Here is a 17,610-nt window from a genome sequence, read left to right on the forward strand (position 1 = left end):
GGCTACAAGATAATATAAACTGTGTGAACATTTTATAAATTGTACGAGTATAGAAGAAAACATAATTTAAATATTTCTATTACTTGCTGTTTAGGGCAACCATAGAATATCAACCTAGTGGGAAATAAACCGAGGTGTAGATCAAGGAAGCGATGGTTCGATGGGTAAGCCTGGATCAAAGAACACTAGACGTAGAAGACTGGGAAGAAATTATCCAGGAAAGAAAAAGATGGAAGGCTTTGACGGTGGTGGCGAAGACTCTTGGAGAGTCATAAAGCCAAAAAGAAGAAGAATAAAAAGAAGAAATATTTCTTTTAAGGTAAATGTTAGTGTGATAACATTTATCGTGGAAAAATATATTTATGATATAGGTATATAATAATTTAGATTATAGAGAAATATCGTTATCACATTATGATCGAGTACTTCTAATCTTTATTGTAATAAGTTGAATGTACTTAATCGGGAAAACGTGCTAGAACTATTATATTGAATTGATTTTGTATAGTTAGTATGAGTAAATGATTTTAAATACAATGTGTAAGAGCAAAATCTAAGTATTAAAAATCGTTTTTGATAAGTTTTTTTTTTTTTTTTTTGATAACGTTCTTCTTTACTCAGAGGTTCGAGAAGTAGTGCTCTGCACGGTCCGTTATTTTAAGAACCAGACCGGACTTCAAATTTTACCAGGGGACCAAAGTCGGACCGGACCACACATAAACGTCAATCAAAAACCAAAATTGGACCGAACCAACGGATTCATATTATTTTTGGACTAGGCTGGACCAGTAATTAAATAACATTTAATAAAGTAGACTGTGAACTAGACTTTCGGTTCGATCTTAAAACATTTTGGACCGTTTATGGACAGGTCCATAAGTTTCAGTCTGATTTACCCCAGATCGTACTATATGATGCGTTTAGTATTACAGTGGACTGAAATACACAATTTTATAAATAAATATTTACCTAAAGTTGTAGGTTTTTTCGTTTTATTTTTTTACATAACAATATCTGTATTTAGATTTCAAGTACCATGATTGGGACCAGACTGATTTTCATTAAATTTTTTTATATTTGAAACCAGACTAGATTGAAAATAACGCATTTGATCTGAGGACTGGACCGAACTACTCCTAAAAAAAATTGAACCGGACCAAACCGACTATTTAATAGTTTTTGTACGTTAGGACCGTACTAGACCGTACCATGCAAAACACTACCGAGAAGATTTTTAAGAAAATCATCTACAATAAAAATTCTAGATATTCTTGTCTAGGTTCTTTGAATTTAGAGAAGTTTTATAATTTAGTTAAAAAATAAAATATTGTTCTATCACTAATGTGAGAAAGTATTTTATGTGGTTCTAAATTTACCTCAGCAAAAACAGAAAGAATATCTGATTAGTTATTATTTATGAAAAAATAGACCAACGGATAATTTACTTTACTATGAAGATTCTATAAATTACCGCTATTCGACCAATATTTATCATTTAATCGAGAGTCAAGTTAATCAATAGTGCATTATTAAGTATTTCTGTTTGTACGCTAAGTAAGTGCACGAGTATCATTATTAGGTGTCTAAGTTTTATGTAAAACTCACAAATATCTGAAATTCATATTTCACCCGAGAACAGTCGAAAATACTTATGTTTTACTTATTTTATATAAATACATTTGTATAACTGTAATATACACTCTAAAACGATGACTGTTATATAATTATTTTCACAAAATGTTATTCAAACATTAGAATTTTTTTTCCATGAAATATACAGTAATTTTTTATTATTTATTTACGTAATTTTGATGTAAACATTTTCCTTTGCTTCATACATTGTTACAACTTATCTATATCTATTCTACCCGATTCATTATGTTATATTATTTAATTAATTTTAATTCCACTTACAATTATGTTTGTTTTGGTTAATAAATAATTGTAAATATTATTTTGAGTTTCCGTGCGCAATACTACAATAAATAAAAATATATTTTGCTTGAACCATTAGACCAAACTATTGTTCCAGATATTGTGCACTGTGCCATACAACGATATTTCTTTAACGACTTTCTGGCAACAGTAACATTTTACGTATTGTGATCAATAATAATTATTGTTATCTGCTCACATTTATAATATATTTTGGATTGTGTACAGAAAAAATGCTTAGGGTTTCAAATTAATTGATATTTTTTTTATAGTTTTTTTTTTTTTTTTTTTTTTAATGTGTTTAATTAGATATCATTGATACATTTGTACGTTAAAATATTTTAAGAATCTGTGTATGTGTATCAAGATTTATCTTTTATTTTTTGGTGAATTCACATTAAATCACAATAAGAAACTAACATCATTCATAACTGTTTTAAGAATATGAAGAAATTCACTTTTAAGTTTCTTATGACGTCCGTCCAAGTAGTTTATATATCCAACATTTGAAGATCCTTTCATGTGTCAAAAACTTACGGATTTTAAAGTTATATAAAATACATTTTAGGTTCCAATTTAAAACTACAAAAATAAGTAATAAATTGAGATGAACATCTTAATGTGTTTACAATATAATATGTATTCATACAATTATTATCAAATATCGGTAAGATTATTTTTTCTTACTACGTTTTAAGCCACTTTTGTGCTTATCTACAATCTGGCTATGGAAAATAACTGCTGTTAGTTTTACATTACGGTTTTATTATTTATATTGGTAGAACCTTTAGTTCTATAATATCGAAGTGTTTGTAGTTATATTATTACTTACTTCAGAGTAAAATGTTTATTATTGAAAGTAATAATTATTTCTTCGTGTAGTTGGAAACAAACATACATAATTAGCTTATTCTGTATTTGAAAAATGTTTAAAAAAATGTCATTAGTAAAACATTTCACTTATCAATAGTATTTTATGATAAACGGTTGAGATAAATTCAGTAAAGTGATTTGTTACAGGTGAAGTAATTAATATTCAACGGATTTATGGAAATAAAAATTAATATTCGATTAGTTTGTACTTAACAAATATATGTTATCAACTTTTGTACAGTTCACTCACTAATCCAAACAGAGAATAAACTCAACGAACGAAATGTCTACAAATAATTTTTGTGACAAACAGGCTATTTGTTTTAAATCCAAACACATTGCTACATAAGTTTCATTCGGAAAGCCGGAGACTCACAAATGTGAGTGTCAAAATTAGTATAATTACAATTAAGATTATTTTTTTTACTATTATACGATTCTAATGGAATTTGTGTATCAGCGAATTCCATGGTTTTATTAAGAGAACTTCTTAGCTTCTAAACAATATAAATAGCTCCCTCGCATGGCATAAAAGAAAATTAAGAGCACATTAACGGTGAAAGCGTAGGGGAACAAGTATGGTTCATTAAGCTCTGGCATCAATTTTGCTCAAAGATAGAACTCCCTTGGCGATGTATTTAGCTTTAAAACTTAGAGACACATGAATCTACTAAAACATCACTGTAGTATAAAGTACAAGTAGTTATAAACAATGGTTTCACGACTTTAAAAAATGTAGGTGTAACCTTGCTGTCGAATAAATAAATAAAATATATTATTCTTATAATTTTAGAATTCTGAAACAGTACGATGTATTGAGAAGACAAAAAAAAAGTGATAACATAAAAAGAAAGGATTGTGGTTCGTTTAAAAAGCACGGAATCGAAGTAGATCGTTGTAATTTAATATTTTCACTTTAGTTGTAATTGCATAACCACGCTCCGTAAAATTAAGTCAATGAATTTACGAAACAGTCAAAGTTTATATTTAAACACCGTTAGGAACTTTAAAATTAAATAAGGACAATATAATTAAAAAACTCAAGAAATTTTAAGAAAGTTAAGAAAAATTGATCAAGCAGTGTGAGGGAAACAATTAATAGTTTCAATACTTATGACTTATTGAGTATTAAGAAGTGAAAATAAAATATTTTTGACACATCTTGCACGATTAACAACTATAAATATATATGTGAACTATGAACTAGATTTAAAAAGTAAATAATTTACAATAATCATTTTTATCGTGGTTATTTAAATATAAATGCGATAATACGTATTGTAAACATTTCATATTTATTTTAAAAAATATAATTTTTATAAATCAGAATTAATCAGAATGGAGGCCTACATGGAAGAGGCCTCACGGACGGCCCAGAAAAAGATGGTTGAATGCATTTGGAAGAATATCTCAAGAAAATAGAAATACGACAGTGGAGAACAATAATTCATAACAGGGAAGAATGGAAGCAGATCGTGATGGCGACGAAAATTCTTCAGGAGTAATAAATACCATCAGAAGAAGAATAAATCAGAATTAAAGTAATAATTATATTTCCCATTTATTTCAGTGATAGTTTTACTGTACTCAATAGTGTAAAACCAATTATCATAATAATAATTATGTCTCCATGTTTTATATTATTTCCTAGAGTAGACTAACGTTTGGGTTAAACAATAAAATATGTAATGAGTTTGGACCAATAGACATATTGTACTTACGAGTACGTGAATAATTTAAAAATACTAAAATATTATAATAATGTTAGGGCTTACATTTTTATATAGGCTAAATTATGAGTGAAATTGTACAGAATTAATTTTCCCTCTCATTTAAACAGCCCATTCGTAAATATCACAGCCGATTTGAAAATGATAGAATGCATTTATTATAAAAACTATAATTTATATTCATCAAAAATTCTTCATCACAAATTGAAAACAAAAATCCATGTTTTGTGACTAACAATTGCAGTATATTTTATATACATATATATTGTAATAATAATATTTTACTTAATATGTCTTTCATTTTTTTTTTTTTTTTTTTGAAGCATATTCTTGTTTTCTTTACCCATAGTTACTTTTTGGTTACAATCAAAATAAAAATATTGAGATCATTGTGTTTTTTTTAAGTTTTGAAATTAAGTCTGACATTGTAATATAATATAAATTATTTGATGAACATTCAGGAGTAAAAAATCACCGATGTGTTTGAATTATTGGTATAAGATCTTTCCATATTTTTAGTAGCTATCTAATGAGCGTCATTAATATCGTATTTCATAATTACAATAATTCGGTTTTTACAAATCTAGTAAATACTTCATTAGATTTTTAATAACGAACTAAAATATAATTTATATAATTTTGTAGGACATAGAGTTAATATATTTTATCATAAAATAAAATAATATTTAAATTTTGATGCATTGCATAAAACTGATTTAAAAACATATTTTTTTTTATATTAATTAAAAATGAATCTTCCAAAATTATAATAATGATTTCCGTAATATCTTTTGATTAATATTTTATAATAAGTGCAAACATTACAGAATATTATAATGTTCTAAGTGTTATTGGTATTTTATATATTAAGATAAATTTCGTACGATTAAAATGTAGATTTTATTTTAACTTATACATGTGTACGGGTGCTTTGATTTTATTCATAAATACTTAACTTAAATTGGTAGTGCTTAAGTCATGTGCTTCTCTAATTTCATACACTATGTACAAATTTACGATTATAATTTACATTCAAGTAGTTTATTGTGGTCTTACTGTACAATATAAGCAATATACACTTATAAATAATTTATCACTTTGAATTTAATTTTAAAATAAATAATGAAACTAATTAGCAAGCCGTTTTAACTTAATTGAAATACAAATTTATACTCATATTGAGCACTTAAACAATTTTTGCAATTCATATTATTATTAGTGTATATTTTGCGTAAAATTAAATTAAAATATTTATTGATGGAGAACTGAGCGAATATTTTGTTTATTAATTTTTTGGATACTTAATGAATCTCAAGATGTCTTACAGCTAAAAATATTAATTTCATTTTATTTAGAAACATTTATCTTTAAAAATTATTACCGCCACGTTTGATGCCACTGACCTTAACTGAAATATGCAACTTAATATAAAAATATTTGACCGGAAGGCTTGTTGTTGGAATATTATTTAAATTGTAACCGTGGTATACACACATAAAAGGGGTTATGTTACTGTTATATTACTAAATTTGCTTTGTTTCTATAATATTGAATGAGAATAATAAGTTTGACAATGATTTATCGTAAACGAAATGAAAGAATTATTAATACTATCATTTAAGGTAAATTAATAAAATTGAAATGACAACGGAAAAAGTGTAAATTATATCATATTCAAGTACTTATCAGTCTTGATTTTCTAATAGATTATTTTTTCCAATATAAAGAAATAAAAATCTTAAAATGTCTATATCAATGAAATTGTAAATTTTAATTATTTTTAATTTATTATTAATTTCAACTTGAACATCTAATAACTATACATTATTTTATGAAGTTTATATTAATTATAAAACCTGGTTAATTCATATTTTTATCATGATTTTAATATTTTAAAAATTAAATACCACATGATTGTTTTCACAAACAATGAATTTATCTGTGATCTAGTTTTGGACTTATGAATCTACTCCGAAAGTCTCATTATTTCATTAAATACAAATTATTTTTGATAATAAATTTGTTTTGAATTAGAAACCAAGAATATTAAATACGTCATTGACTTTTATAGTACAATTACCATATTATGTGTTAAGCTGTTGACAATGAAGTAGGGTAAAAATTACTAAATTAGATTCGAATAACTACTTACTATAGGTGTCTTTGGAAATCTATAGTTAATTTACAAGAGAAGAGAGAAAATATTTATCGAAAAAGGGTGAGGATGAAAACGTATATGCATTTATTCAGCAGGAGGGTATAGAAACATCGGAGGTATAGCATTAAGAATAATCAAATTTAAAAATATTGATTTTTTTCTGCATCCGGGGATAATAGCTGTTTAGCTTTTTTGTAGACTTCATGACCTTTGTCTGGTTTTTGTCAAACATTTCGCTGTTTATTACTATACTAATATACATAGTATATATTTGTTTCTATGCATAAACATAGACATATATACGAGTAAATATATTAATTTGAACGTACCGGCCTCGATGCCGAACCCCTTCTAGAATCCTAATTTTCGTTGGTGCGAGTGGTAAAAACTGAAATATCTCGTTTAATATATTATTACGGACTGGGATGAACCGTGGTTGTGCGTCGCGCGCGCGAGCCATTGTTAATTATGAAACCGGGGGTCCTAGGGGCGTTCGAACGTTGTTTTTGGATCAGAGGAAAAACAACTGGGCTGAGGTTTGTTTCCGGAAATTTCAGGGCTATGATTAATTACGTGGTCGGATATAGTCGGAACGTGTTCACCTGGGCTTTATGTCCATTTACTATGCTTGTTCTCCGATACCGAACACATACACAATGAATACGCTGCACGTACAGCCCTTTATTTGTGTACGCTCGGGGTTTAGGACCATCATCATCATCATCACCGTCATCATCGTCATCATCAATACTCCTAATGCCGCTAGTCGACTGGTCGTCTCCCTGTCTACTCCCAACGACCCCCGGACTGTTGACTTACGATGGGTCTGTGTCGCACGGTTAACGATAACTTATCATTATTTCCGTTTAAACGTCACTTTCAGCCCCAAATTCTACCTTCTAATTACGTACACATATTTAGCCGTCCAGATAAAGACTGCGTCTAAAACGCCATGGATCATACGGCATAATTAAAATTTTAACGACAAAGTGACTAGTTACATAATATATATATACGTATAACTAAATTATATCTAGCGAGTCGTATAATGCCACCCCGAAACCATCAGTTGTCGCATTACTGCTGCGACGTTTCATAATGATTATTACAGTTACGTTTTTACTAAACACATGGCGTGCTACTCTACTACAAAGTGATAAGATTATGAAGTAATAATAAAAAAAAATAATAATAACAATTTTACACCATTCACGAATAGCAGAATAATTGGTACGAATGAAATATTCACAATTGGTATTTTCTTATTTTGACCATAACTATTGTACGCTCGTAAATATTCCCAACGGACAAAACGAATATTTATATTATTTTTTTTTCTTGTGTAATTTAATTCGGCCGTACTTAAAAATACCTCCTGAGTACTATGCCTTTTATTTATGTAATGGAAAATAATATTTCTATATAAGATTACGAGCATAAAAAAAAACACATTGTAAAAATGTCAAGTTAGTTGGAACTATAATAAATAGTTAATAAAAATTCATAAAAATTTACTTTTAAAATAATTATTAATTTTATTCGCAAACATATACTGTTCATTAGTCCCTTTTCACTTTAAATAATCAAGCGGTTGTTTAGAAAACTGGCAAAAAGTATTCAACAAATTGTATGAAAATACGTTAATAATTAAAGTTAGTATATACTATATAGTTAATAATTTGAATTCGCCGACTGTGTAGTTTGATAAATCAAATATTTAGAAAATGAAAATTAAACTTTTTTGCAAATATAAAGATTTTCTTTTCAGCCAAAATATTATTGAACCTTATTTGTTCAAACTTTAGACCAAATACATATTAGTGAGTTTTTATACTACCGTTATTTGATGAAATTATTATTTTAATATGGTATGGAAATCTTTCAACAGTTTTATAATTATATGTTTACACATTTAAATTCTAACATTAAGAAATATATTTTGTTGGTAATAAATACCTATATACTAAAAAATAAAACTATTATTTAGGTATCATTATGGACTTATGATGTGTAAATTTTTTTTTTTATATTCAACTTATTTTGGTGCATTGTTTAAGAATGCATATATTTATCGATTGATTATCGACCATCGAACAATGGGTACATACATATATTTTGTTTAGATGGAATGTAAATAGTTGTAGGTCATAAAAATATCATAACTATTGCCATAACTTACCGTTCGATTTCCAAGATTTCTCACTCTGCAGTTCAAATAAGCTGTATGACCTACTAGTGCCGTGACATTTTTTGATGCCGTTTTGTCAAAATAAGGACCTCTTATAGACGTGGCTTCAATCAGAGGCGAAATCGTTTCATCTGGTACTTTGTGGTCAATGGAGCCTGACACCATTTCTAAAAATAAAACAACATGATATTAGTTATATGGTTATAATTATCGGATTAAAGATCCGAAATTATTTCGTTTGCTCTTAAAATAAAAAAAATCGTTTATTTTATAATTTAATTTTACGACGCTGCTTTGTTCAAGAAAATAATAAAACAATATTATATTTTTTTAATGCATTTTTTTAGAACATTACTAATAGTTAAAACTAAAACATTGTATTTCACTATTCATTTTTTATAAAATTTAACCATTTTAACTTAAAAAAACGTACATCCAAACCATTATTCATTACTATTGTACTCAGAAATTAAATAATTTAATAAGTGTTATCGATTTTATGAAGTTTATATATTACAATTTAAAATGATCAGTTTATAATTTTATATTTAATTAAACGTTTTGTAAGCTGCTAAGACTTTCAGTAAGACTTTTATAAATCTAAAATATTTCTTCTATCAAAAATCATCCATTCCATTTATAGAATTGTTATATAATAACTATAAATAATGGAATACTGTCAAATAACATGAAAATCAAAACATTTATAACTAAAAACAAACATAATTCGTAGAACAATAAAATTGTAACGGTAATCTGTGGCCAAAAATCTTTAAGAAAAATAAAAGTAATATACATTTTTCCGTTTAATCACGGTTTCAACAAATTTGTATTAAAAAAAAAAATCTTCAAAGGACTTAATTCTTCCGGTTAGATAATGTAATTTGGGGAATAACCGAATTGGTTCCCGTTTGTGTACAGGTAAAATAAGGATAATTTTAATTTTTAAAATAATTTACTTACAATATTAAAAATTAAAATCTAACGGGCCAGTGCATAAAGAGCAAAAAACAAAATTTTAAAAACTATATTTATGAAATAATAATAGTCACAATTATTATATCTATAAGATAGAGTCTAGAACTATAGATTACTAGAGACTAGCAAATTACAAGCAAATAGGAAAGAAATAACAAATACTTGGAAAATTGTATGACAGATACATTAATGAGAAAATTACGAGAATTAAATATTTAAAGAAAGTTAGCTTCAAATTTGCAAATCAGTGGTTTTAAATTGTATTTATTATATTTTATTATTTGTATTTCGTATACCTAAGTGATGACTAGTTGACTTCCAAATCAACGATTTAAAATTGTATATATTTTATCATTTTTTTTTTTTAACACACATTAACGCACATAATTAATCAAACCTACTTTTAAGTTGACAGTCTTAAGCCTATAAAATTAAGAAGGAAAATGTGCGTCATTAAACGGGAACCAATTTGGCTATACCTAATATTAACCTTTTTCAAACAGGAACCAATTTGGCTATACCTAATAAAATACCTTTTTCAAACGGGAACCAATTCGGCTATACCTAATAAAATAAATTTTTCAGGCAGGAACCAATTCGGTGCGTGGGTTTGGAGCTCGGGAACCAATTCGGTACCAGCCGTAATTTGTTTTTTATTTTCATAAAAGTAAGACCATTTCTGAGTATTTCCGTCTGATTCCTGACTTTAAAATAGTCCATCGCAAAGTATACATTATACAGATATAAGGCACTTCCAACAAGGTGTGTCTAGTCAATCTTTATCCCCATCAAAAAAAACTAACAGTGAAAAAAGACCAAGTTCCAAACTCCTTCCCAAAAAAGTCAGCCCATCAAAGTAATTAAATCTATATTGTGGTCAAGTATTTTTTAATTCATAATCTCAATGCACTTCTATATTAAAGAGCAACACTCTTCTTATATTTGTATTGTTTAACACTTGTCCAGTTTCTGAATGAGGCATAAACTAGACTTGGCCTTAATGTAGATACCACTACCTACTATAATTCACTGTCTTTTTTGAGAAGAAATCTAAACCTTTTTCTTTTTTCTGAGTTCTCCTGAGTTCTCTTTTCCCCATCACCCACGTAAGTCATAAATGAGTACATTTGATAATGATGTTTTATGTTTCATTCAGAAACTGGCCAAGTATTAAAAAAATATAAATAAAAGAGGAGTGTTACTCTTTAATATAGGAGTGCAGTGTGGTTATGAATTAAAAAATACTAGACTTGGCCACAATGTAGATTTCAATACTTTGATGGGCCAACTTTTTTGGGAGGGAGTTTGGAACTTGGCCTTTTTTCACTGTTAGTTTTTTTTGGGGGATATCATTTATTTTTGAGGGATTCAACATCGTGGATAACGTGTTATTATTATTATTTTTTTTTATATGTCGAAGATTTTCTTTTGTAAGATCTTTTGGGTTTCTGTTGAAATTGGAACTGAAATTGAACTCTTGAGCGTTGTCAATAACAGGCAATGATAGCCATGTAAGGTCTTTTATTATTCATCGTCGATACTTTTCAGATAGAATGTCAGTTAAGTCTGGCCTATACAAAGTTGATAGACGGTTATATTTAACAATGGCACTATCCTTGGATTTCACCTAACAGGGATCAAAATTAATTAAGTGAACTCCCTGGAGGCTTGTCACCCTGGAAAGGTCCACGTATGCTTGACCACATGAGAATGTTGAGTTGCCAACATCTAACAAAGCATTTGGCAAATTAGTCTCTGACTCTTATAGATGGTAATGTCATAAGCTAATCAAATGGGGAATTGATGTCGATGCACATAAGCTCGGCTGATGATTTCGAACTTAAATACAAATTAAGCGTAAAAAAAAAAAAAAAAAATTTAAAAATATCGTCCGTATACCGACGAATAATAAAAAAATATTCTGTATTTGAATAATTATTTTATATTTTGTATTTGAATAAAATAAATTTACGAAAAAATTATTATGTTTTATAAATATAAATATATATATAATTCAACTACAAACAATTGCTTATTACTATATTGTAACGCTGTTTGAATGAAAACGTTTATGCGTGCTTAGTACGCCACTTCATACTTTAGAAATACATTCTCTAAAGCGGTATTAATTTTGAAAAAATTCAATTTTTAGATTTTTTCCTTTAGTTACACTGTTAAACCTACCTTTATGCCGAATTGTACGTTTCTACCTATACGGAAAGTATCTTATAATTTTTATGATCAGTGAGTAACAAAATTGCAAATTTTAAAATCCTTCCATTTTGAAATGGTAAAATATTAAGGACTCATTTTCTTACAGTGTCCTAAGATACTCGATATTAATATGTGCTTTAAATTTCAAAAGTTTATCTTAAAATAAAACAGAGATATATGGGTTGGAATAACCGGGAAAATTGGTTCTTGTAAAGATACACAGGCATTGCTGGGACATGGTCGGCGCACTACCGTGCGCTCAGATTATAGGTATTTTCGATGCAATCGAAGTTTATAATTCAATATAACTTAGTTATATCTTTTAAAATGATTCGAATAATAATCAAGACTTTTTATTGTTATATGACATAAAAAATATGCGATGGAAAATGTTACGATAAATTTCTAAAGGATGTGTTTACAAAAAAATATTATCAATCGAGAATAAGCTATACCATTTTCATATTATCATCGTTTACGGATACCATATTCATTTTTTTGAATACAATGCTGTCTATTAAAAAAAAAAAAAAACGAATATTTATTTTCGTTGTACAGCATGCTTATGGTGTACATTGAGTTTAAAAAAAAAAAAGAAAAAACTTGGTTGTTTACAGCATTTGGACTGCAGAATGTACGGTAGCTCGATTTTATTTTTCAATAATATAAGAGCACCCGTGAATAGTATGAAAAAATGTTATTAGCAATAATATTTCAACAATCAGCTATGTAGGTACTTACAAAATTTACAAAATTAAAATGCTAATATTTTATTTTATTTTTTAATTCTAGAGATAAAAAAGTAATTCATTAATTACATGTTAAATGGGAAGTTATATTGCAATTTAGTTTGTTTGTTGTCCTATTACTATACATATCTGATGTGCTTTTTGCAAGAAAGTAATTTTTATTACACATGTACTCGTCGCTGTTATCAGAATCACGCTAACGATTTGAATCTAGTTAGATTGGAAAACACATTTATATTTACAGTAGTTTAATTTAAAACTGTAAATACTATTGTGTATTGTTTAAACTAATTATTCATGCACCACCGTAAAACTTTAAAAGAAAAAAATGGTATACTAAATAAAACTATTTGTGTTATTGTAAATAATTCTATGAGGTATTGAAAATGCTATACGCCACAAATGATTGTATCTTGTTATATGAACCATAATGGTTCAAGGAATCATCACCAACAGTAACTTATGACTTGTTTGACAGTCAGTGAAATTAAAAGAGTTCAGAACACTGTTTATTACTTATTCTTATAATGATTTCATAGCATATTAGTTATGAATATTGAGATGCAAACAATAAACTTTATGCTTGAATTGTTTAGTTTTAAAGGTTTTTTTCTAATTTAGTTAATCTGAAATAAATAAACGATGATGAAATAAATGCGTTTTATTGACAATATACTGTCTAGTAGAATAGAACATCATTTATAAAATTTCAAATGTATGGGATTATAATGAAAAATTATATATTATTCCCAAAATAATAATGTGGAAAATACTATAGATATTGATTTTGCTGTTGGATCAGCATTAATCAATAGTTTATTTATTTTAATATCGATGTAATGAAAACCATGTAACGCTCGCAGTTAAAAAATTATTCACACAAAGATGCATAGTATTAAGCGCTTAAATATAAAGGGGCCAGAGTTAATGTCGTTATGGAGAAGAATGTAAAATAATAATGGTTAATATTATTTATCTCGACTTTGTATTCGTAGTTTCTAGTTAGGTCACCACAAGTTTAAATCGTCGGTGAAATTGGCTCACAAAATTTTCTTTTGTCCGTAGTCCTCTGTAAGAAAAATTTTCGGTTACCACTGAAAGGCTTACCGTATTGCTATACAGTGCAAAATTAATTTCAAACGACGCTTTCGACCGGCATACGTGCGTGGGACGCAATTGTCATCAATAGTACGCATATAATATATACGCCAACTATGGTCGCGGATTGCCGTTTAATGTGCGAAGTTAACAACAACATAATTTTCATCTTATTACCGGTTATAAATAAGTTTGGTCACGTAAAATGACTTGCCACGGTGGCACGCGCACTATGTACCAGTTGTACGCGGTTATACTGCAATACGCTGGCTGCAGCAGCCCGCCTTGAGTAAAATTCACTCCGCGTAGATGATCGGTAGATATTATCATTATTACTATTATTATTAAAATTATACCTTTACATTATGCGTACGACTATCTTCTTTGTCGTCGTTATTATTATTACCGTATATCCGTTAAATTATACAGCCATGATCACGTGTAATCGATTTAACGCGTGCACACACACGGCTGGTGTTTGGTAATGTAGAAAACGAGAACGGAAGCGATTTGATCTCTTTGTAGATTGGAGTACGGTTGGGTTATTAAAAAAGAAAAAAAAAGAAATTAATAATAATAAATAATATTAAAAATATTATAATCGCATAACAAACGCATGTTTTGAGAACCGAACGAACCTTCTACTCCTCCCTTTCTTCCTCCCATTTCATCCCTTTGTTCCCAATAATTAGTCATTCGACTAATATTGTTTTATTAATGTCGACTACGGCGATCTGATTGATCGTAATGAATAATATTATGAATATTTTTTATATTTTTTTTTTGTATTTCATTTTTATTTTATTTTTTTGCTTTTCAGCCGTGGTAAAAACTGAAGGGTGGTTGCCCGATGGGTAAAAAGAAAGAACGCTGGGTTGAAATATCGCGCGCCCGATGCTCGTGTATAAAATACGGGAATAGAGAAACAATCTATCAACTGGTGTGCGCGTAACCCTGTACCTTTCCGCCAGTCAACGGGTACCGCGTATTGCACGGTGGGGTGTGGCGACCGACCGAAATCGTCGTCGACCTCGGGCCGAATCGATGTTCGCGTAAAACGATATCAATCACGCATTTCATTTTTTCGCCTCCCTGCCACTGCCTGCCATTGTCAAATTTTCCAATGGAAACGATATTTTTATTACATTTTCATTTGGTCATTCGCCGCCGCCACCGTCATCGTCGTCGCTTCACTACAGAATATATAAATATAAAGGGAAGGAAAAAAAACATATTTATACAATACGGAGTGTTTATATATATATATATACTATAGTATATATATATATATATATATATATACTATAGTATATGTTTGTATGTAATAAATGATATTTCCTTGGTGTTAAACTAACGATAGAGTTCATCAGAATATGCGTATGAAATAATTGCTCCTCTAGTTCTCCCTCACGTTGTTGTATTCCCCCTCACGTATATACATTTATGCAATTCCGGCTAATAGTGCGCATTTTGGCGTCACGGCGATAACTTGCTGTCTTGAATTTGAATTTGTTATAATGTTTATATATATATATATATATATATATATATGTAGACTTCTTGTACATGTATAATACGTATATTTAGTCGGAAAGAGAGATGCAACGCCGTGAGCTTATCTAAAACGAACTAGTTCACCCGACCTTCATGAAACGTAAAGCAACGAAGAACCGTGCTCGCAGATAACGGTGTTTATTACCGTATAAATACGCGTTTAATGCAAACATTAAAATAACCGATACGTCGTTGCAGTATGAGCGAAGTTCAAAAGCGCAGTTGAATGGGACTCGGTGGGGGAAAGTGTTTCCAGAATCCGTTTCATTGAAATAAAATTGTTTATTTGACGGAACGTATAATTAAAATTATGTTTAAACATTTTTAATTTAATGTGCCGTTCATTTGTACGAAGCGTCGGGGTAAATTTGATTTCATCACATTTTTTATTCTAACGTATACTCCCTATGAATACCGAAATTGCAATTGCATTAAGAATTCATGTGGGAGTGAGGTACCGTGTAAAAATAATAATTAAAAAAATTATACGATATTATTTTTATTTGATACTATACTAACCTATGTAAACAAAACACTGTGTAGGTACGTATATTATAATGAACCATTCAACACTCAGATGTTTTTATTAATACATTTAGCATAGAATTTTAATTTCACTTGTAAGACTAGGAGCAATTTAGCAAAGTGGTTGGTTTTATATTTTAATACTTTATGATAATTCTTAAATAATACGGTAAAGAATATTTATCTGGTCATAAGATACCTTGATTTTATTGTATATATATAGTTAAAAAAATAACTCGTCCAACTTCATTGATCTGTAAAAATTACCAAGTAAACTAGAGACGATTATTAACTAGTAAAAATATTATTAACAATTGAAGGTAAAGTTGTTTTTAGCTAATCATAGAATTAGATAAATCGTAAATGAGTTTTTTTCTTACTGATATTGTTTATATTATTTCTTATTTCAAATATTTAAAATTCGAATATTTTAAAATATTAATTACTCGTTGAAAAGAAAACCACTGTAAACAATAAATAAAATATTTTTAATGATGCATACTCAAATTCAAATATTCAATATGTTAACATATATTTTAAGTCACTTTTTGCCTTTATATGATTATATGATTGTACGATAGTATGATAAATAATAGAGAAATATGTAAAAATTATACTAACCAATGCATAGTACTGATTTCAAGAAAACTCAATAACTATGAACTGGTAAAAAGAAATAAAAATGAAATCTAACATTCAATTGACAAACATATAATTTTAAATAATATTTTGGGTGGATATTTTGAATTTATTTTATTATTTCAAAATGCATAACTTTCAGCCATTTTACTATTAAATTCCTTTTTTTATCACCATCAAGTTTCATAATGTATATTTGAATGAAGACAAATAAAGGACTCGGAGACTTAGGAGAGTAACATAATAAGAATTGAAGACATGTGATAACGAAATAATCTTGCGGTTATAAATACTCAATGAAACGTGACAGGTAAAATATGGTGTGTTCAACTATGGGGTAAAAACAATTCAGTTGAGGTATTTTCTGAGTAAGAAATATTGAAACCCAAATACATTCACTATACAATTGAAAGATTTAGTTGAAATTCACTCATTTGTAAACTTTAAACATGAATAAGGATTCTAAAGACGCATTAAATAGAAAAAACGCTGATAAACTGAAAGTAAAATTTAAATATGTATTTCAATTAATAAAACATAACACTTTATAAAATTTAAAATATTTTATCAAATAACTAATTCATCAAATTTGATTCAAAGTGAAAAAAAATCATATATAAATGTATCATTTTATTATTATTAAATTAAATTAAAATCTATTATATTGTAATAATAATCCAAATAGATGATATAACTGATGTTTAAAAAAGAAAATTATACTTATTCAATAGTTTAAAAATAAATAAAATTCATATAATTGTAGAAAACACTTAAGTTTCTCAGTTCTGATTTTTATTATATCGAATAAACTAATTTTTAAGTCAAATATTAATGAGTCAAATAATCTGTTCATAATTTTTAAAGAATTAGAGATTAAATTATCAAAAAATTAAATATCTTTAGATAGATATAAACACACACACACACACACACACACACGCGCGCGCGCACGCACATACGCACGCACGC

General features: G+C 28.1%; 1 protein-coding gene across 1 annotated transcript in view; it reads right to left on the bottom strand.

Annotated features, from left to right (window-relative positions):
• LOC112692759 (zwei Ig domain protein zig-8-like) overlaps positions 1 to 17,610 on the bottom strand; it is a 335,729-nt gene that overhangs the window by 188,768 nt on the left and 129,351 nt on the right. Inside the window, exon 2 of the mRNA XM_025567548.1 lies at positions 8,876 to 9,051. Coding sequence (XP_025423333.1) covers positions 8,876 to 9,051 — 176 coding nt within the window. The remainder of the gene's footprint in view (positions 1 to 8,875; positions 9,052 to 17,610) is intronic.

Source organism: Sipha flava, unplaced genomic scaffold, assembly GCF_003268045.1.
Source record: "Sipha flava isolate LNK unplaced genomic scaffold, YSA_version1 76_pilon_pilon, whole genome shotgun sequence".
Taxonomy (NCBI): Eukaryota; Metazoa; Arthropoda; class Insecta; order Hemiptera; family Aphididae; genus Sipha; species Sipha flava.